General features: G+C 41.6%; 1 protein-coding gene across 1 annotated transcript in view; it reads left to right on the forward strand.

Annotated features, from left to right (window-relative positions):
* Nucleotides 1-15,983, forward strand: part of VPS41 (VPS41 subunit of HOPS complex) — a 142,552-nt gene that overhangs the window by 80,216 nt on the left and 46,353 nt on the right. Inside the window, exons 9-11 of the mRNA XM_078059868.1 lie at nucleotides 8,706-8,803; nucleotides 12,977-13,106; nucleotides 14,988-15,103. Coding sequence (XP_077915994.1) covers nucleotides 8,706-8,803; nucleotides 12,977-13,106; nucleotides 14,988-15,103 — 344 coding nt within the window. The remainder of the gene's footprint in view (nucleotides 1-8,705; nucleotides 8,804-12,976; nucleotides 13,107-14,987; nucleotides 15,104-15,983) is intronic.

The following is a 15,983-nucleotide window of genomic DNA, read 5'->3' on the forward strand; positions in this document are numbered from 1 at the left end:
AGATAAAAACCATTGGGGAGACATTCTCTAGCATCCAAACACCCCTTTTAATATGCCAATGATCATGTCTGCTCACCTGTTCTTCAAAGGGCCAGATGAAATGCAGTGGATTTTTTTCTTTATTTTGGTTCAGCAAAGCATCTCATTTGGAGAAGTAAGAGACTTTAGTTCCCCTTGTTTTATTCTAGGACTGATAGTCCTTCCTTGTTCCTCCTCCAGAGAGAATATCTAGAATATAGTTGCCTTGGATGACTATCAAAATGGTTTCTAAGGAAAGGGAACGAAACCCAGATTGTGAGGTGATTCTTTAAACCGTCAGAAAGAGGAAACGTTCCTGTTTGCTATTTTTTAGCGTTTGACTTCAGTTTAGTTGATGCATCAAGGTAGCTTTGGGGGTGTTTTGGGTCTCTGAAATTGTTTTTAAGTTTTATTTTATTCTGGCAAGAACACAAGTTGAGGTCTACCCTCTTAAATTTTTAAGTGTACAATACATTATTGTTGACTATATGTACATTGTCATACAGCAGATCCCTAGAGCTCACTCATCTTACTTAAACCTTAGACGTTAGAAATTTCCCATTTTCCCCTTCCCTCCGCCCATGGCAACCACTGTTCTACTCTTTGATTCTATGAGTTTGACTCTTTTAAATATGTCATAGAAACAGAATCATGCAGTATTTGTCTTTCTGTGAGTGGCTTGTTTCACCTAGCGTAATGTCCTCAGGGTTCATCCATATTGTTGCATGTTGCAGGATTTTCCTGCTTTTTTAAGGCTGAATAATATTCCAGTGTCTGTGTATATACCATGTTTCCTTTATCCACTCCTCTGTCGATGGATATTTAGCTTGTTTTCTACATCTCGGCTATTGTGAACAGTGCTGCAGTGGACATGGGAATGCTAATGTCATTTTAAGATCCTGATTTCAATTATTTTGGATAAATACCCGGAAGTAGGATTGCCAGATCATATGATAGTTCTTTTTTTTCCACGCTGTTTTTCATAGCCCTCTGCCATTCTGTGTTCTCAACAGCCATGTATGAGGGTTCCAGTTTCTTCACATCCTTGCTAACATTTGTCCTTTATTTTTTGACAATAGCCTATTTACAACTTAAAATGTAACCACTTGGTTTGACCCTTTGGACCCAGCAGGTCCTTAACCATTATTACCTTTTCTGTTGTGTGAGCAGTGTGTCATGAGCTACTCACTAAATCACTCCTCATCGGTGCTGCTTCCTGAGTGCTAAAGTTGAGCAGATGAGCTTATCATATCAGCTGAGCTCTGTCATTTAGCACAGTAGTGTGCTGAATATTGATTAGAAAAGATGTAATTAAATTGCAAACTAAACTTGCTTTAAATGGTTTTTGTCTTATTGTGCTATCGGCTCCTGACTTGAACGTTTTTGTTATCTTGCCCATTAGCCATTCTCTTCTCTTTTATTCCTGTGTATTAGGTCTTCTCCATAGTTTGCTGATGTAAAACATGGTAAAGTCCCTTTTACTTTAATGCATCTGCTTCATAGCACAACTCTGAAGATGTTGGCATGTTGTGGTTTCCAAATGCATTTTCTTAGATCAGTGGTCAGGCTGACAGAGTGTCCAAACTTACTGAAAAGCCTGTGGATAGTATATCCAGTCCATTACGAAATACTGGCATCTGGTGACTAAGGGGTCAGATTCTCTGGAGAGTAAGGCGCTATCACAAAGGGGCCTCGGTGCTTTCTCGTAAGTGAATATAAGACAGTGAAAGGTACTTGTTCCTATTTATATGTTGCTTGAGAAACTCTTGTTTGTTTGCTTTTTTAAGAATCTTAGAGGCCCGGGGCGCCTGGGTGGCTCAGTCGTTAAGCGTCTGCCTTCGGCTCAGGTCATGATCCCAGGGTCCTGGGATCGAGCCCCGCATCGGGCTCCCTGCTCAGCAGGAAGCCTGCTTCTCCCTCTCCCACTCCCTCTGCTTGTGTTCCCTCTCTCGCTGTGTCTCTCTGTCAAATAAATAAAATCTTTAAAAAAAAAAAAAAAAAAAAAAAAGAATCTTAGAGGCCCAGATCTGTAGCAGATTATTTTAGGTAGCTCCAATGAAGATAACAGATCCTCTGGGCCACATCTCATGGGCATTTTGAAACCCACAAAGGGAAAACAAGGGCCAAAACCAAAGAAGCAGCGCAGGTAGCAGTGGTTTTGTGCTTGTAACCCAGCAGATTCTAGAAAAGGGCTGGGCACCCGGCTGCCGCCACAGAGTGGTCAAGGCCGTAGCTTGCATTCCTGCCACCTGTAGCACGCTTCTAACCAGAGCAGCTCTTTGTGACTGCTGTCTGGGAGAAGGAAGACTTCAGAGTCCTACTTGTGCTGCCTTCCACTCAGGTGACTTTAGTCAAGTTACTTAACCTCACTGAGCTTTAGCGCCCCACCCTGAAGGAAGTACAGGGTTGTTACGGTGAAAAGAAATCCTATATGTACAGCATTTGCGAATTGCTTCTCATGTGGGGAATGTTCCTTAAATGGGAGCTGTTAGTAATATTACTATCATTTTCAGTTACTCGGTGAGAGAGAAAAACTGGTTTCTTTTAACAATCAGAAGACGAAAATACTGTCGTCCATCAAGTCAGTTGAACGAGAATTGAGGGAAATGTATAAATAAGCTTCGATTGAATTATCCTGAAGCGATTAATATATTTCATAACTGCATTTTCAGTAAAATGTATCTGTAAACCTATATGATACAGGTGCAAGTAATCAAGAATATTGATGTAAATATCATCACAGGTCTGAATATACTGATAGTGAGATAATCTACTTGTGAATTATTTGGAGAATGGTCTTTGTGTTCAGACCTAAAATCTTGATTTTTGTGCTTTACAATTTAATGTACATTTTAAATAACATTTTTTAAATGAAAATTTTTTTAATGAACATGTAATGAAATGTTTTCTCTTACATTATAAACATCATGCCCGCCCTTGGGGGCTTATAGTCATGATTATTGCTGTTTTCACCCTAATCCGTATCCCTTGGAAATAAATTATCCTGCTTTGTACTGTGTCTTGCTTTATTTCCATTTTTACATAGCATGTGGTATTATTATTATTATCATCATTATATTTATTATTATTGTTACTTGCTTCTAGACTCACAATGTCTTTTAAGTCAGACAGGGTCTTTATTATTCTGATGCTTCTAAAAGAATGTCTTATGCCAAATTGGTGCTCAGTAGTTCTTTATTAAGTAGTTGATAACCCCCAAAGATGTAAGACCCAAGGTACAAGAGAGTTCTTGTTAGTTTCTTTTGGCAATCATTCTGAAACTGATAGTGGGTATGCAACGGAAGGCCCAATGGTACCTGTGTATTTGTAACTCTAACCCCGACCCCATTGCCCTGGCGGATAATAAAGTTGGTGTGTCTCACAGATATCTTAACATTTTATGCTTGGAGGATTCTCAGAAGATGGTGGCAGTGGTAGCATAATTTTTCAATCTGCCTGAGTCAACACCTAAAAATGGAACAACTAGATCATACGACCAAGGACTCATTGACAACATGTACAACACAACTGAGCGACAGAGTAGCCCTGAGAACCCCAGATACAAGTGAGTGGGTGAAAGCACTGACAGCCACAAGACCAGCGTGGTGTCAATATGTGTGTGAGAGAAAGTAGAGGGGAGCAAGGGGGCAGCTGGTGAATTTGGGATCAGAAGAACCCCCAGCCAGTGTGTGGGTATTCCCTGGAGAAGATCTCCAGCTGCTCAGTGGATGCAGGGCTGCATTTAGATGAGGGGCTCACAGCCCCGGGGCCTCTGTGAACCCTTAGCAGTCAAGCATCTAGTGCTGTGTGCCGAGGCTGGAGGAGAATAAAACCTGAATAGGATATGAACTGTAGAGACTGAAGAGAAGAGACAGGTACAAGTGGGGCGGGAACAGTGCCAGGAAGTCTCAGAATGCAAGAGGCCAGGTTTTTAACACTGAATAAAAACAGCGTAAGAGGGAACTCTGCTAAGTTTGAAGAGCTGTCCCAGTCCCTGCCTCTTTCGAAGAGATCAGGGACCATGACGTCACCCACGGATGAGGACTGGAAAGGTACCAAGGTCAAATCCCATACTGAGGTTTAAGGGAAAGTAAATAAGGAGCAGAATAACCATGTTGGCAGTGAAAGCAAGAAACTGGAAAGAAACACCCAGAACAAGCTATGAGACAATTTTTTTTAAAGTAATAGCAAGACATGAACAAAAATCCGAATTAAAAAAAAATCTCAAATGAGATGACAGAACTCAAATATTTATAAATAATAGGACAATTTAAAAAATCACAGAGCAGTAAGAAAAAAGATTTGCAATGAAATAAATGCTGAAGACTGGCAAAGACAGTTCAACCTACAAATAAAGAGATCCTGAAGAAAAGAACAAAACAAAGGAAAGGAAAGGAGCAGATACGAAAAACAGTAATTCAAGAAAAATTTCCTGAAACTACAAACAAAACCGAAAGCTAAAAATTAAAAGTATACCCCTCTGTATCTGAAAAGAGTGACCCACGATGAGCACCATCAAGATATATTTGAGTACAATTACTGGACTTTCAAGACAATCTGTTGGGCATCTCGATCTCCGCTGCCCAGTGCAGAGGCCACTGGCCACTTGGAGTCCTTGCAGAGTGGCAGGTGTGAATTGAGCTGCACGGCATACAGGATTCTAAAGACCTAGTATGAAGATAAGAAGTAAATCGTCTCCTTAATTTTTTATGTTGTCACATGTTGAAAACATTTTAGATACGTTGTGTTAAATATATTTTTAAAATTTTACCTCTTTTTAATATGGCTACTAGAAAATTTAAAATTGCATATGCAAATTGTCTCTTTGGCTTGCGTTAATAGTCTGTTGGACAGTGTGAATCTAGAACTCCACAAACTCCCTTCTGTATCAGGGTCCCCCATTCTGCGTCCAAAGGACCTCCCCGAATAGATTTTTCCTATGAAGAGTCCTTTTGAAACTTTCTCTTTCTCTCAATATGCTTGGAATCTCTCTTTTTTGTCTTTTTCCTTGAATACTTTCTTTTCGTGTTTCAAGGAACGCTTACCCCCCAGAATAAGCCAGAGCACAGCACCGCTTGCATCTGTGGAGGTAGAAGGCTGTGCCTCAGTCCTGACCAGCACCCCCTTGCCATGTCTATCCTACTCATAGCACAGCGCCCCCTGCAGGGCCAGGGAGCCATCACCGCACTCTGTAGATCCTGAAGTATAGCTGCTGGCTTGGGCTCCCTCTGGAAATGGCATTCTCCTTTTTCTTCCCTCTCTTCAGCTTTTACCTTATGGTTTGTTTTAGTGCTCTCCAACTGAGTTTGTCTTTGTTTTCTTTGTGATTTATCTGTTCCAGATAACCAGTTTAAAGATGAGCTTCTGTGGTAATAGACCTATAAACTATGTGTTTTTAAACTAGTTCTCCTTTAGGGAAAAACAAGTAATCTTCATTAAGATGACTAAAATCATTGATACGTGGAAAAGAAGAGAATGTTGGGGAAAATAAATTAACCGAAACGTCCGCCGGTCCTTTGAAAATTTGAAATAGAAAGCCCCGTAATTATTTGAAGGTATTTTACAAAATCAGCCCATAAACTTTTACATCATTTATGCATGTGCTTCAGGAGAATAAATATTACTATGCCACATTTCCTTCTCTTGACACTAATCTTGACACTCTTTTTATATGCGACATCTTTTCTTCATAAATAGCATTTTTCCAGTTAGTTTATAATTTAGCCACTTCACATTGTCTGCCTAAATTATTACTAATTCTCAGTGAAGTCTGGTAAGATCTAGTACTTAACAAAAGCATTTATTACAGTGTCTGGAATTGAGAAGTGAAATAGCTATGTGGTTCTCCACATTTTCCCTTGTTTTCTTTAAGAACACATTAGATTTTCTATCGTTCTTAATTAGAGAACAGGAGATTTTCTGTCTTATTTGTGGAAGCTATTGTGGACTGGGAAATAAGAATGTGGAGCAGGGAAGATTCGGATAGAATTATTTTCTGGCTTCTCTGTTCTGTTCCTTACAGCTCATTCATAGAAACCAAGGCTTGATGTATACTGGGTTACCTGTAGGAGAGACATTGATCCTCCTTGTCAGTGGGAGCTTAGGCCGTATATTTGGCATCCTGAATGGGGAGAGTACGTTGTTCACCCACCACTGGCCAGATGATGTTCTCCCCCAGGTGCCTGTGGTAGACGAGCACATCAAATCTTCCTTGTGACTCCCATGAATCTGTGGCATCTCTGGTTGGTTGATTGATTGTTGATTGAACTGTATGTATAGCATTTCAATGATGAAATGTTACTTAGTAAAAGAGAACTCAAGTCCATTTCTACCGAATGGGGTTTAACCACCTCAGGAGTGATGGCAATCAGAACCTCTGGTTAGTGTGCCGGTGTGCCTTCTAGAATGCAAAACTGCCACCTCTTTGATCACTGGGTCCTCCATGGCCCCATACTGTTCAGTAGCATCTGTACATTCCAGCCCTCCCCTGTCCCTTCCCTACCCCCCTCCCCTGTGTACAGCTCCCTCTGTGGGAGCTTCTCTAGAACCTTCCGTGCCTGGCTACACTGGATGTGCTCATCTGTACGTGTGGCCATGGTGGAGGTGGTTGTCTGCATACACACTTCATGTGAACATGTATCACATTACCATTCATTACCATTTTACCAAAAGTAGTTTTAAGTGCCTGGATAAAAATATTCAGTTCGAGCTCACGAAGACTGAGGAACAGTGCTAGTGGCAGTGCTGGGACCAGAGCACCTGCCTTTGGAGTTCCACTCTTTGGTTCTTAACAGGGCACCATGACCACCTATGTGATCTAACCAAGGACAAAGCATAAGAAATACTACCTTTTTAATGTTTTTGTTACCATTTAGTAACTTTTTTGGTCAACCTCAATTTCATTTTGGTGTGAAAATTAAATTGTGAAAACAGTTGTATAAGAAGTTGGCATTAAAGATAGGCAGAGACAAGCAACACTAAGGGATCTACAAGGAAGTGGAGAAGAGGCAGAAGAAAAATTCAGTAGCCCCTTATTTCATCTGTGTTAGGGGTTTTATTTCTACTCTGATTCCATTATTTTATAGATGGGAAAAGTTATACCTGCAGAAGTTAAATGTCTTTTCCAAGTTCGACTTATAACTGGAAGTTATAACCCAGATTTCCTGACTCTACATTAAATATTTTCTTTTTTTTTTTTTAAGATTTTATTTATTTATTTGAGAGAGAGCGAGCAAGAGTTGGGGGGAGGGGCAGAGGGAGAAGTGACTCCCCACTGAGCAGGTGGCCTGATGCAGGGCTTGATACTAGGTCCCTGAGATCATGACTTGAGTCGAAGGCAGACACTTAACCGACTGAGCCACCCAGGTGCTGCTACATTAAATATTTTTTCTAATATGCTACACTGACTTCCCCTAGTTTGGAGAGAAGAGCAGTTTCATCATAGAACTTAACTGAATCTGGGGCGCCTGAGTGGCTCAGTTGGTTAAGCGTCCGGCTCTTGGTTTCAGCTCAGGTTGTGATCTCAAGGTCTTGAGATCAAGGCCCCACATTGGGCTCCACGCTCAGCATGGAGTCTCTTTGAGATTCTTTCCCCCTCCCCCTCCTCCTCTGCTCTTCCTGCTCTGCATGCACTCCCTCTCTCAAATAAATAAATAAATAAATAAATAAATAAATAAATAAATAAATAAAATCTTAGACTATAGCACAAAACTTAACTGAATCTGAAGCTGAAACTAATACCAGAAACTGTGGAGAGGGTCTAAGTCAGGAAACTCTTAGAAAATGCGGTGGGTCCAAATGAGGGTCTGTTTCCAAATGAATCTGTAAGGGCAGTGCATGACTCCTAGAAGGGTCTCTGCCCCCACCAGTACTGTATCAGCTAGCTTTGCTGTGTAACAAACCACTCCCAAACTGAGTTGCTTAAAGCAAAAGTCATTTATTACAAATTTTTTACAGCAGCTAATTATTAGAATCACGCTGTTAGCAATATTAGTACTTCTACCACTGAGCTTTCTATTGGGTCTGTGAACTCCATTGTAATTAAATCCATATACTTCTTAAGTGATGCACTGGTTTTGAATTTTAAATGCCTTTAAAAAGAAAGAAATTTCTTATTTTCTCTGACCTTTATTTCACTTAGGAAATAGTAGTCTTTCATCACAATGTAATCTGTATTAACACACTTTTTTTTTTTTTTTTTTTACTTCTTCAGTCTTCAAATAAAATGTTTATTTTTAAAAAGGAACAATAGTTTCATAATTACAAACAGCGTTCCTTGTCACCTTTGGATCACTATAATACCTTAATTGTGAAAAACCTAAGGCATTTTAAAAAAATACTATTGCTGTTAATATTAGTTTACATTGGGTTTTCTGGGTTTTAAAGTGTCTTCATGGGATTTAACTATGTCATTCTTAAACTAGCTGGTCACAGTGTCATGTGTGACCATTCAGGCTGCTGTTATTGTCAGGCTTGCTTTTGACGGTGATGGTAAATTTCAAGTTTGAGTTCCCGGATATCCTTTTCTGGCCTTTCATTATTGTCAAAAAAGTGCGTTTATCCACGCCCCCTTTATGTTAGATTTCTACGGTAAATCCACCCAGCATTCGTAGTCGATGTGTCCTTTCCTTGGGGGGGCTGCTTTTTGCTCCTGTTAACACTGAATCTCCTATCCCTTTTGTTTGCAGTGTCTCAGTTTGAAACTGAATTCTACATCAGTGGACTTGCACCTCTCTGTGATCAGCTTGTTGTTCTTTCCTATGTGAAGGAGGTGTCGGAAAAAACGGTAATTTTTTTTTTTTATACCCCAAATGCAAAGGGAAGTGTGGGTTCATTTTTCAGCATTGTAGCCAGATCAGGTTGCCCATGAAAGGGCTGTGCTGTAGTCTGAGCAGAACTTCCTGACCTATAAAAGAAGGTCGGCGGAGATTATATATTTACCTTGCAGAAGCTCCACTCATTGCGTGCCTTTGTTCCCTTTGCCGAGCCAAGGGGAGTCATTTTTTTTTTTCTCTTTTTTCCATCTCTCGGTATTTTTGTCGAAAGGAATGAAGGATTCCTTTTGCTGAAGGGCGAAGAAACTAAGCTGACACTGTGCATTAGCAGAAATGACAGCAATGAAGTTGATCTGCCGCAACAAGAGGGGCCCCTGTGGTCAGAGGGAATTACGGAAAGGGCACTTCATTATTTCCTGTGGTCCAGACAGATTTGCTTACTTCCCAGTGGCCGACTGATTTTTGCTTTGAAATAGGTTGTGGCAAAGTCTCAGTTATCAATGCAAATGAGGGTGTGAAGCGCATGGCCAATAGAAAGCATCAGAGAACCCAAATTTCGTTCGTTGTACGTGACTTTGGAGCGAAGCCTGTGTTTGTGATCCAGTGGAGGGCATGTCCAGTGGAGCCACTCGGTCTTCCTTTGAAGCCTAGATGGGCCCCATTCCCAGCTTGTCTTCACTGTTAGAGTCCAGGGCTTCTGCCAGGAAGGGGGGTTATGGGTGGCTTCAAGGCATAAACAAGGAGAGCTTATTAGGATTTTCTCTTAGATGCTGTATATAAAAGAAATTGCAAATTGATTGTCTAGCCCTTTACAGTAAGTAGGGCTCTCCTTATCTGTATCCTCTCCTTTTTTTCCCCCTTTTCAATTGGCTAGGAATAAAATGGGGGGGACCCTGGGAGCCCCAGTTTTGAAGTGGTACCTGCTCTTGAGCATTTCTCTGAGTGAGCACTTGCAGTGGGAAGTCATCGCTATAGTAACCTGAGGCTCTGGGCGCCCATGTTGCTAGGCAATGGGATGCTGGAGACTTAAGTGAATACTCAGAGCGACTAAAATCAATAGGGCTGGCTTCTCGCCCTGTTGCAGGACATCACTTTATTATTTTATTTATTTTTTTGAAAATAAAGAAAAGCAGTGGCTCCCGAGGGAGTAAATACAGTGCTTTCTGATGAGGGAGGTGGGGTGGGTTGAGAATGTGATTGAAAGACATACGAAAGAAGCAGTCAAATGAAAAAGGGAAAGCCTCATAAACAACTGAGTAAAAAAAAGAAAGGAAGCAGGGAAACCTTTGTTAATAAATGAGAGTATTATAAAGAAGTAAAGACCAAAGAAAGGCTGACCTCATAGAGCAAATTAGAAAACAGAATTGAAAAAAAAAATGGAATTTTTTCAGAGGAAGAGGTGTGAGGGACTCGGGGAGGACTCACGAATGTGTGTGCCAGCGCACGTAGCTATTTTATATGACACCAAAGTATACCTTCGATCCTTAAACACGGAGTAAGCTGATAAAATTAAGACAAAAGGAGTAAAGCAAGCGCGGGTCCAAGCCACTCCCCTCTTCTTCTTTTTTCATATGGAAAAGACAGTGTATCTACAACATTAAACAAAACTTGTCTTTAGGTGGCACCGGGGTGGCTCAGTCCTTAAACGTCTGCCTTTGGCTCGAGAGGTCATGGTCCCAGGGTCCTGGGATCGACCCTGAATCAGGCTCCCTGCTCGGCGGGAAGCCTGCTTCTCCCTCTCCCACTTCCCTGCTTGTGTTCCCTCTCTTCCTGTGTCTCTCTCTGTCAAATAAATAAACAAAATCTTTAAAAAAAAAAAAAACACACAAAAAACTTTATATGCTGCATATCCTCCCCCAGGATGTTCTCCCTTACACCTGTCACATCCGTGCATGTGTCCGCACAGTTGCCGTCGTGGTGACTCGCTCTTCTGTGTTGCCGATTTTTATGAACCTTATTCTGTTCTCTCTCCATGTGGCTGTGTATTTTCCTGTCATTGTCATTTATACTGGTTGTGAACTATTTCATCGAGATTTATTAAGCTGTTCCCCCTAACGTTTGTTTCTCTTTCATCCATTAATAAAGCATATGCGTATCCAGAGTCATGCTAATAAGCACTGGGGACCAGAGACCCAACAATACTACCAAATTCTCGCTCTTGGGAAGTTCACAGATAAGCAGGGCTGCTTGACCACTGAGCAAAGGTTGTGAAGTAACAAGATGAATCACATCACCGATGGTTTCCTTATGCATCTCAATGCATCTCAAGGAGCTGTTTATGTGACCAAGCAATGCAGTTTTCTCTTAATATTATTTGCTTTACAGAGAAAGTCAATTATCATATGGTTTCACTTATTTGTGGAACATAAGGAATAGCATGGAGGATATTAGGAGAAGGAAGGGAAAAATGAAGGGGGGGAAAGCGGAGGGAGAGATGAGCCATGAGAGACTATGGACTCTGAGAAACAAACTGAGGGTTTTAGAGGGGAGGAGGGTGAGGGAATGGGTTAGCCCAGTGATGGGTATTAAGGAGGGCACGTACTGCATGGAGCACTGGGTGTTATACGAAAACAATGAATCGTGGATCACTACATCAAAGACTAATGTATGGTGACTAACATAACATAATAAAATTAAATTAAAAAAATAAAAATAGAACTTCAAAAAAATATTTGCTTCAAATATTTTTTTCTATCCTTGCTATTCTAATTTTGTGGTTTTTTTGTCATTGTTATAGCAGTTAATTTTTTAAATATTCAAGTCTTTCCATTTTTCCCCATTGTTTCAAAATTGAGATATTTCTCATTTTTCCACAGATGGGAAAAATTATGCTATATATTCGCTATTTTTTTCTCTCTACTAGTTGATCTTTTATAGTTGCTATTTTATTTTTGGAAGGTTTTAAAACGTATGAGACGCAAAGCTAATGCAGTTGCTTCTCAGTTAACCTAACAAAATGGATCAGAGTACTCTTTGAGGCTTACAGTGTTCTTCGGGGAACATGGGGAGTTGGGGAAGCCCCGATTTGTCTCACACTGTCCCCTTCCTCTGGGGTCTCTCTGCCGGGGCCACACAGCTACAGGTCTTGCTGCTTTGGAAAACACTCAGGTTGTGTGTTTTATGCCTGCATGCTGAATGCTCCAAAAGCACAAACTTTCAAAGTGAAACAAACTTGACTTCAAGATTCACCCATAAGTCCCAGTTTTTCCACAAGTTGCGGTGTCACCATTTAGTTGCGTGACTTTGACCTTAGTAGAGTTTTTGATCCCCAGTTCCTTCATCTGTGATATTCGGAGCAATAATATTCTCCAAGGGGTCATTTAAGAGCTCAGTGAGAGGGGCGCCTGGGTGGCTCAGTCGTTAAGTGTCTGCCTTTGGCTCAGGTCATGATCCCGGGGTCCTGGGATCAAGCCCCGCAGCTTGATTCCCTGCTCAGCGGGAAGCCTGCTTCTCCCTCTCCCACTCCCCCTGCTTGTGTTCCCTCTCTCGCCGTGTCTCTCTGTGTCAAATAAATAAAATATTAAAAAAAAAAAAAGAGCTCAGTGAGAACAGTCTGCGTCTCATCACCTTCTAGATTAGTGGAACTGCATCGGCCCTAAAAAAACTCTCCTTCCCGCTTCTCTCTTGACCTAGAACTGCACTGTTCAAAACTATGGTCATTAACCATATGTGGCTATCTAAATTTTAATTAATGAAAAAGAAATAAAATTAAAGACTCGGCTTCTCGGTTGCGCTAGCCGCCAGTGACTCCTGCCTGTCACGCTGGGTGGTGCCCGTGGCGACCATTGCCTTCTCAGCGTGCTCTGTTGTCGACGTAGCTCTCAGTCTGTGTGGCTTTTCAGCATCACCAGTAAGCTTACCGGTAGTGGTTTGGCAGCTTGTAATGTTATTTTTACCCTTTCTCACGTTGGTGAGGAAGAGACGTAAGCCAGTTGCGGAAGTGTGCGGTGGCCGTGCCCTGGAGCTGAGTGGCGGACGGCTGCAGGGGCTCAGTAGCGCCTGTCCTGTTGATGTCACACAAAAGGTCAGGAAATACAGTGTGATGAGGCTGTCCATGCAGGTGGTTCGAAGGGCTCACATCTGCCCAAGTTATGAAGCCAGTGCACTTAATTATGACTGGAACGAATTTGTACAGGTTCTACAAACATAATGAGAACACGCCTTTCCCTCTCTTTTCCCCCCAGGAAAGAGAATACTGTGCCAGGCCGAGACTGGATATCATCCAGCCACTCTCTGAAACCTGTGAAGAGATCTCTTCCGATGCTCTGACCGTGAGAGGCTTTCAGGAGAATGAGTGTAGAGATTATCATTTAGGTGAGAGACCAAGGCTCTGGCTCATGTTATTTCTTATACTTGTGGGTTTTTTTCCCTTTCGTGTGATTAGCACAACCAGGAATTTAAATTGAGGGGCTGCAAGGGTCGTAGAGACTACCTGGGCAGACCTCTCGTGTCGAAGATGAGGGCCCTAGGCCCAGACATATTGAAGAATGTGCTTGAGCTCACACAGCAGACGGGACGGGTAGGCCTGGGGCCAGTACCGAGGTGAGTAGGCTCCATGGTCTTTGTTCTCAGATTTTGTCTGTTGTCCTGATTAGTGTGACACTTACATTGACGTCGGGCAGCATGATTCTGTGGTTGCCATACGACTCCCGACTTTATGTATCTGGAAAGTATGCTCTGGAATGGCAGAGAAGTCCTCTTTCTGTTTGTGACCAAATGCCCAGAGCCTGGAAGAGTGCCTGACAAATACTCGGTGTTCACTGAATATTTGTAGAGTGGATGAATGAATGCACTGGTCACTGCCCAGAAATAAAGGGCGAACCACTGCTGTTTGGTCATACTGGGGCCTCTGTGCTCGAGTGTCCTCATATCCTTTAAAAATACATTGATGATGGTGGGGCACCTGGGTGGCTCAGTTGTTAAACATCTGCCTTCGGCTCAGGTCATGATCCTAGGGTCCTGGGATCGAGCCCCACATTGGGCTCCCTGCTCCACAGGAAGCCTGCTTCTCCCTCTCCCACCCTCCCTGCTTATGTTCCCTCTCTCGCTTTCTCTCTGTCAAAAAATAAATAAAATCTTTTAAATAAATAAATAAAAACACATTGATGAAAGTAGAACAGCCTAAGCTTTTTTTTTTTTTTTTAGAAATTCTTTCCTGCTTCCAAAACAATTGACATGTTTTCAGAATATTTTCAGTTTTCATTTTGGCCAAAGGAAACGAAGAAATATTGTATACAGTCAGAGCTTTCTTTTTTTTTTTTTTTTTTTTTTTTTTTTTTTATTTTAAAGATTTTTATTTATTTATTTGAGACAGAATGAGAGAGAGAGTACATGAGAGGGGGGAGGGTCAGAGGGAGAAGCAGGCTCCCCGCCGAGCAGGGAGCCCGATGCGGGACTCGATCCAGGGACTCCAGGATCATGACCTGAGCCGAAGGCAGTCGCCCAACCAACTGAGCCACCCAGGCGCCCCAGTCAGAGCTTTCTTATATGTGGCCCCTAATCAGTTGAGAAATGTGTGAGTCTATTCTGGACTTGGCAAAAAGCAAATGTGACTCACAACTGGAAGTGTCTGAGCTAGGTATTTTGCTCAGAGCAAACTCCGCTGCACACTTAGAAACCCTTCAGAACAGGTTGTATAATTGAATTCTGCAGGAAACCCTCACGATCGGCATTGTGCACAACATGCTGGAATGATAGATTATGTCCCCAGGGCTTGGGGCATCTGTCATTTATGCTGTAGATGGCCTTGACCTTGATGAGGAAGAAACATTTATCGCCAACTGTGGGGTGTAATTGTTCTGTTAAAATAGAACAGTGTTGTAAATGGCCATAAATTAAGTTTATATACACAAGATGAATTCTGATACACCAGAGACGCGGAGAATTTTGATCATCATCTTTCAGTCGAGGTCACGATGTTAATGTGTTAAACACAGAATTATAAACCTACCTTACTTTGTTTTAAGTTTTTTGGTATTCCTTCCTTCCCTCCCTTCTTTTTTTTTTGAATAATTTTACATGTAAATGTTTTTTAAAGCACTCCCACCTTCAAACAGAGCCAAACACACTTGCTCCAAAGGTAGGCAGGTTTTCTGTTCCCTCTGGAGTTGGGTTACCTAACCAAGTCTCTGAAACCACGGCCCAGGTTTCTACTGCTGAGTCGCCCACACTGTTCCTTTCTTCCCTCACCTCTAGAGTACTCTGAAGGGGAATCGCTCTTTTACATCGTGAGTCCAAGAGATGTTGTGGTAGCCAAGGAACGAGACCAAGATGACCACATCGATTGGCTCCTTGAAAAGAAGAAATACGAGGTAGTTTTGATTTTGCTTTCTTTAAAGTATTTACACATCTGTAACAGAGGATAAAAGGTTTCTGTAATAAATCTTTTGTGTAGGTGAATTAGAATGCCCTAAGCTAAAAATATATAGGAGGCTAATAACTTTCCAATACCCTTTTCAGAAATTAGGGGGGAAAAGATTACAAGGGGGTTAACTGGCTTTACTGTTCAGTGGAGCAGGAGGTCGTGGTAGAGGGAGCGGAGTGGGTTTGATCCAGCCTATCTGAGTGTTTGTTTTGTGGCTTTTTGGGAAAAATAAAATGGAGCTAGTATTTCAGAATTGTCTCATATATTTTAGTGGTACCATTCATTTGTGCAAATTTCATGTGTAAAGTTAAGCTATGAAGTTATTATTCACTGAACCCATATTCATTTGAACTACTTTTTAGATAGAATGATGTTGTCCACTCCATTGAGTCTTGAATCAGACTGATTTGAATAGAAAAATGTCCCATGATGAGCTTTTCTTTTTTCTTTTATTTATTTATTTATTTATTTATTTATTTTTAAAGATTTTTTATTTGATAGAGACACAGCAAGAGAGGGAACACAAGCAGGGGGGAGTGGGAGAGGGAGAAGCAGACTCCCCGCTGAGCAGGGAGCCCAATGCGGGGCTCGATCCCAGGACCCTGGGATCATGACCTGAGCCGAAGGCAGACGCTTAACGACTGAGCCACCCAGGTGCCCCGAGCTTTTCTTTTTTAAAAACGAAAACTTTCTGACTTCAAAAGCTTGAAAAGGCAGTATTATGTTGGTTTGGTTAGAGAAACTCTCTGGATGGGCTTATATGCTAATAATTAGCTAAAAACAAACAAAAACTAATCCACTTATATATTGCTTTAAGTTTGTGACCC

This window comes from Halichoerus grypus, chromosome 12, assembly GCF_964656455.1.
Source record: "Halichoerus grypus chromosome 12, mHalGry1.hap1.1, whole genome shotgun sequence".
In the NCBI taxonomy this organism is placed as follows: domain Eukaryota; kingdom Metazoa; phylum Chordata; class Mammalia; order Carnivora; family Phocidae; genus Halichoerus; species Halichoerus grypus.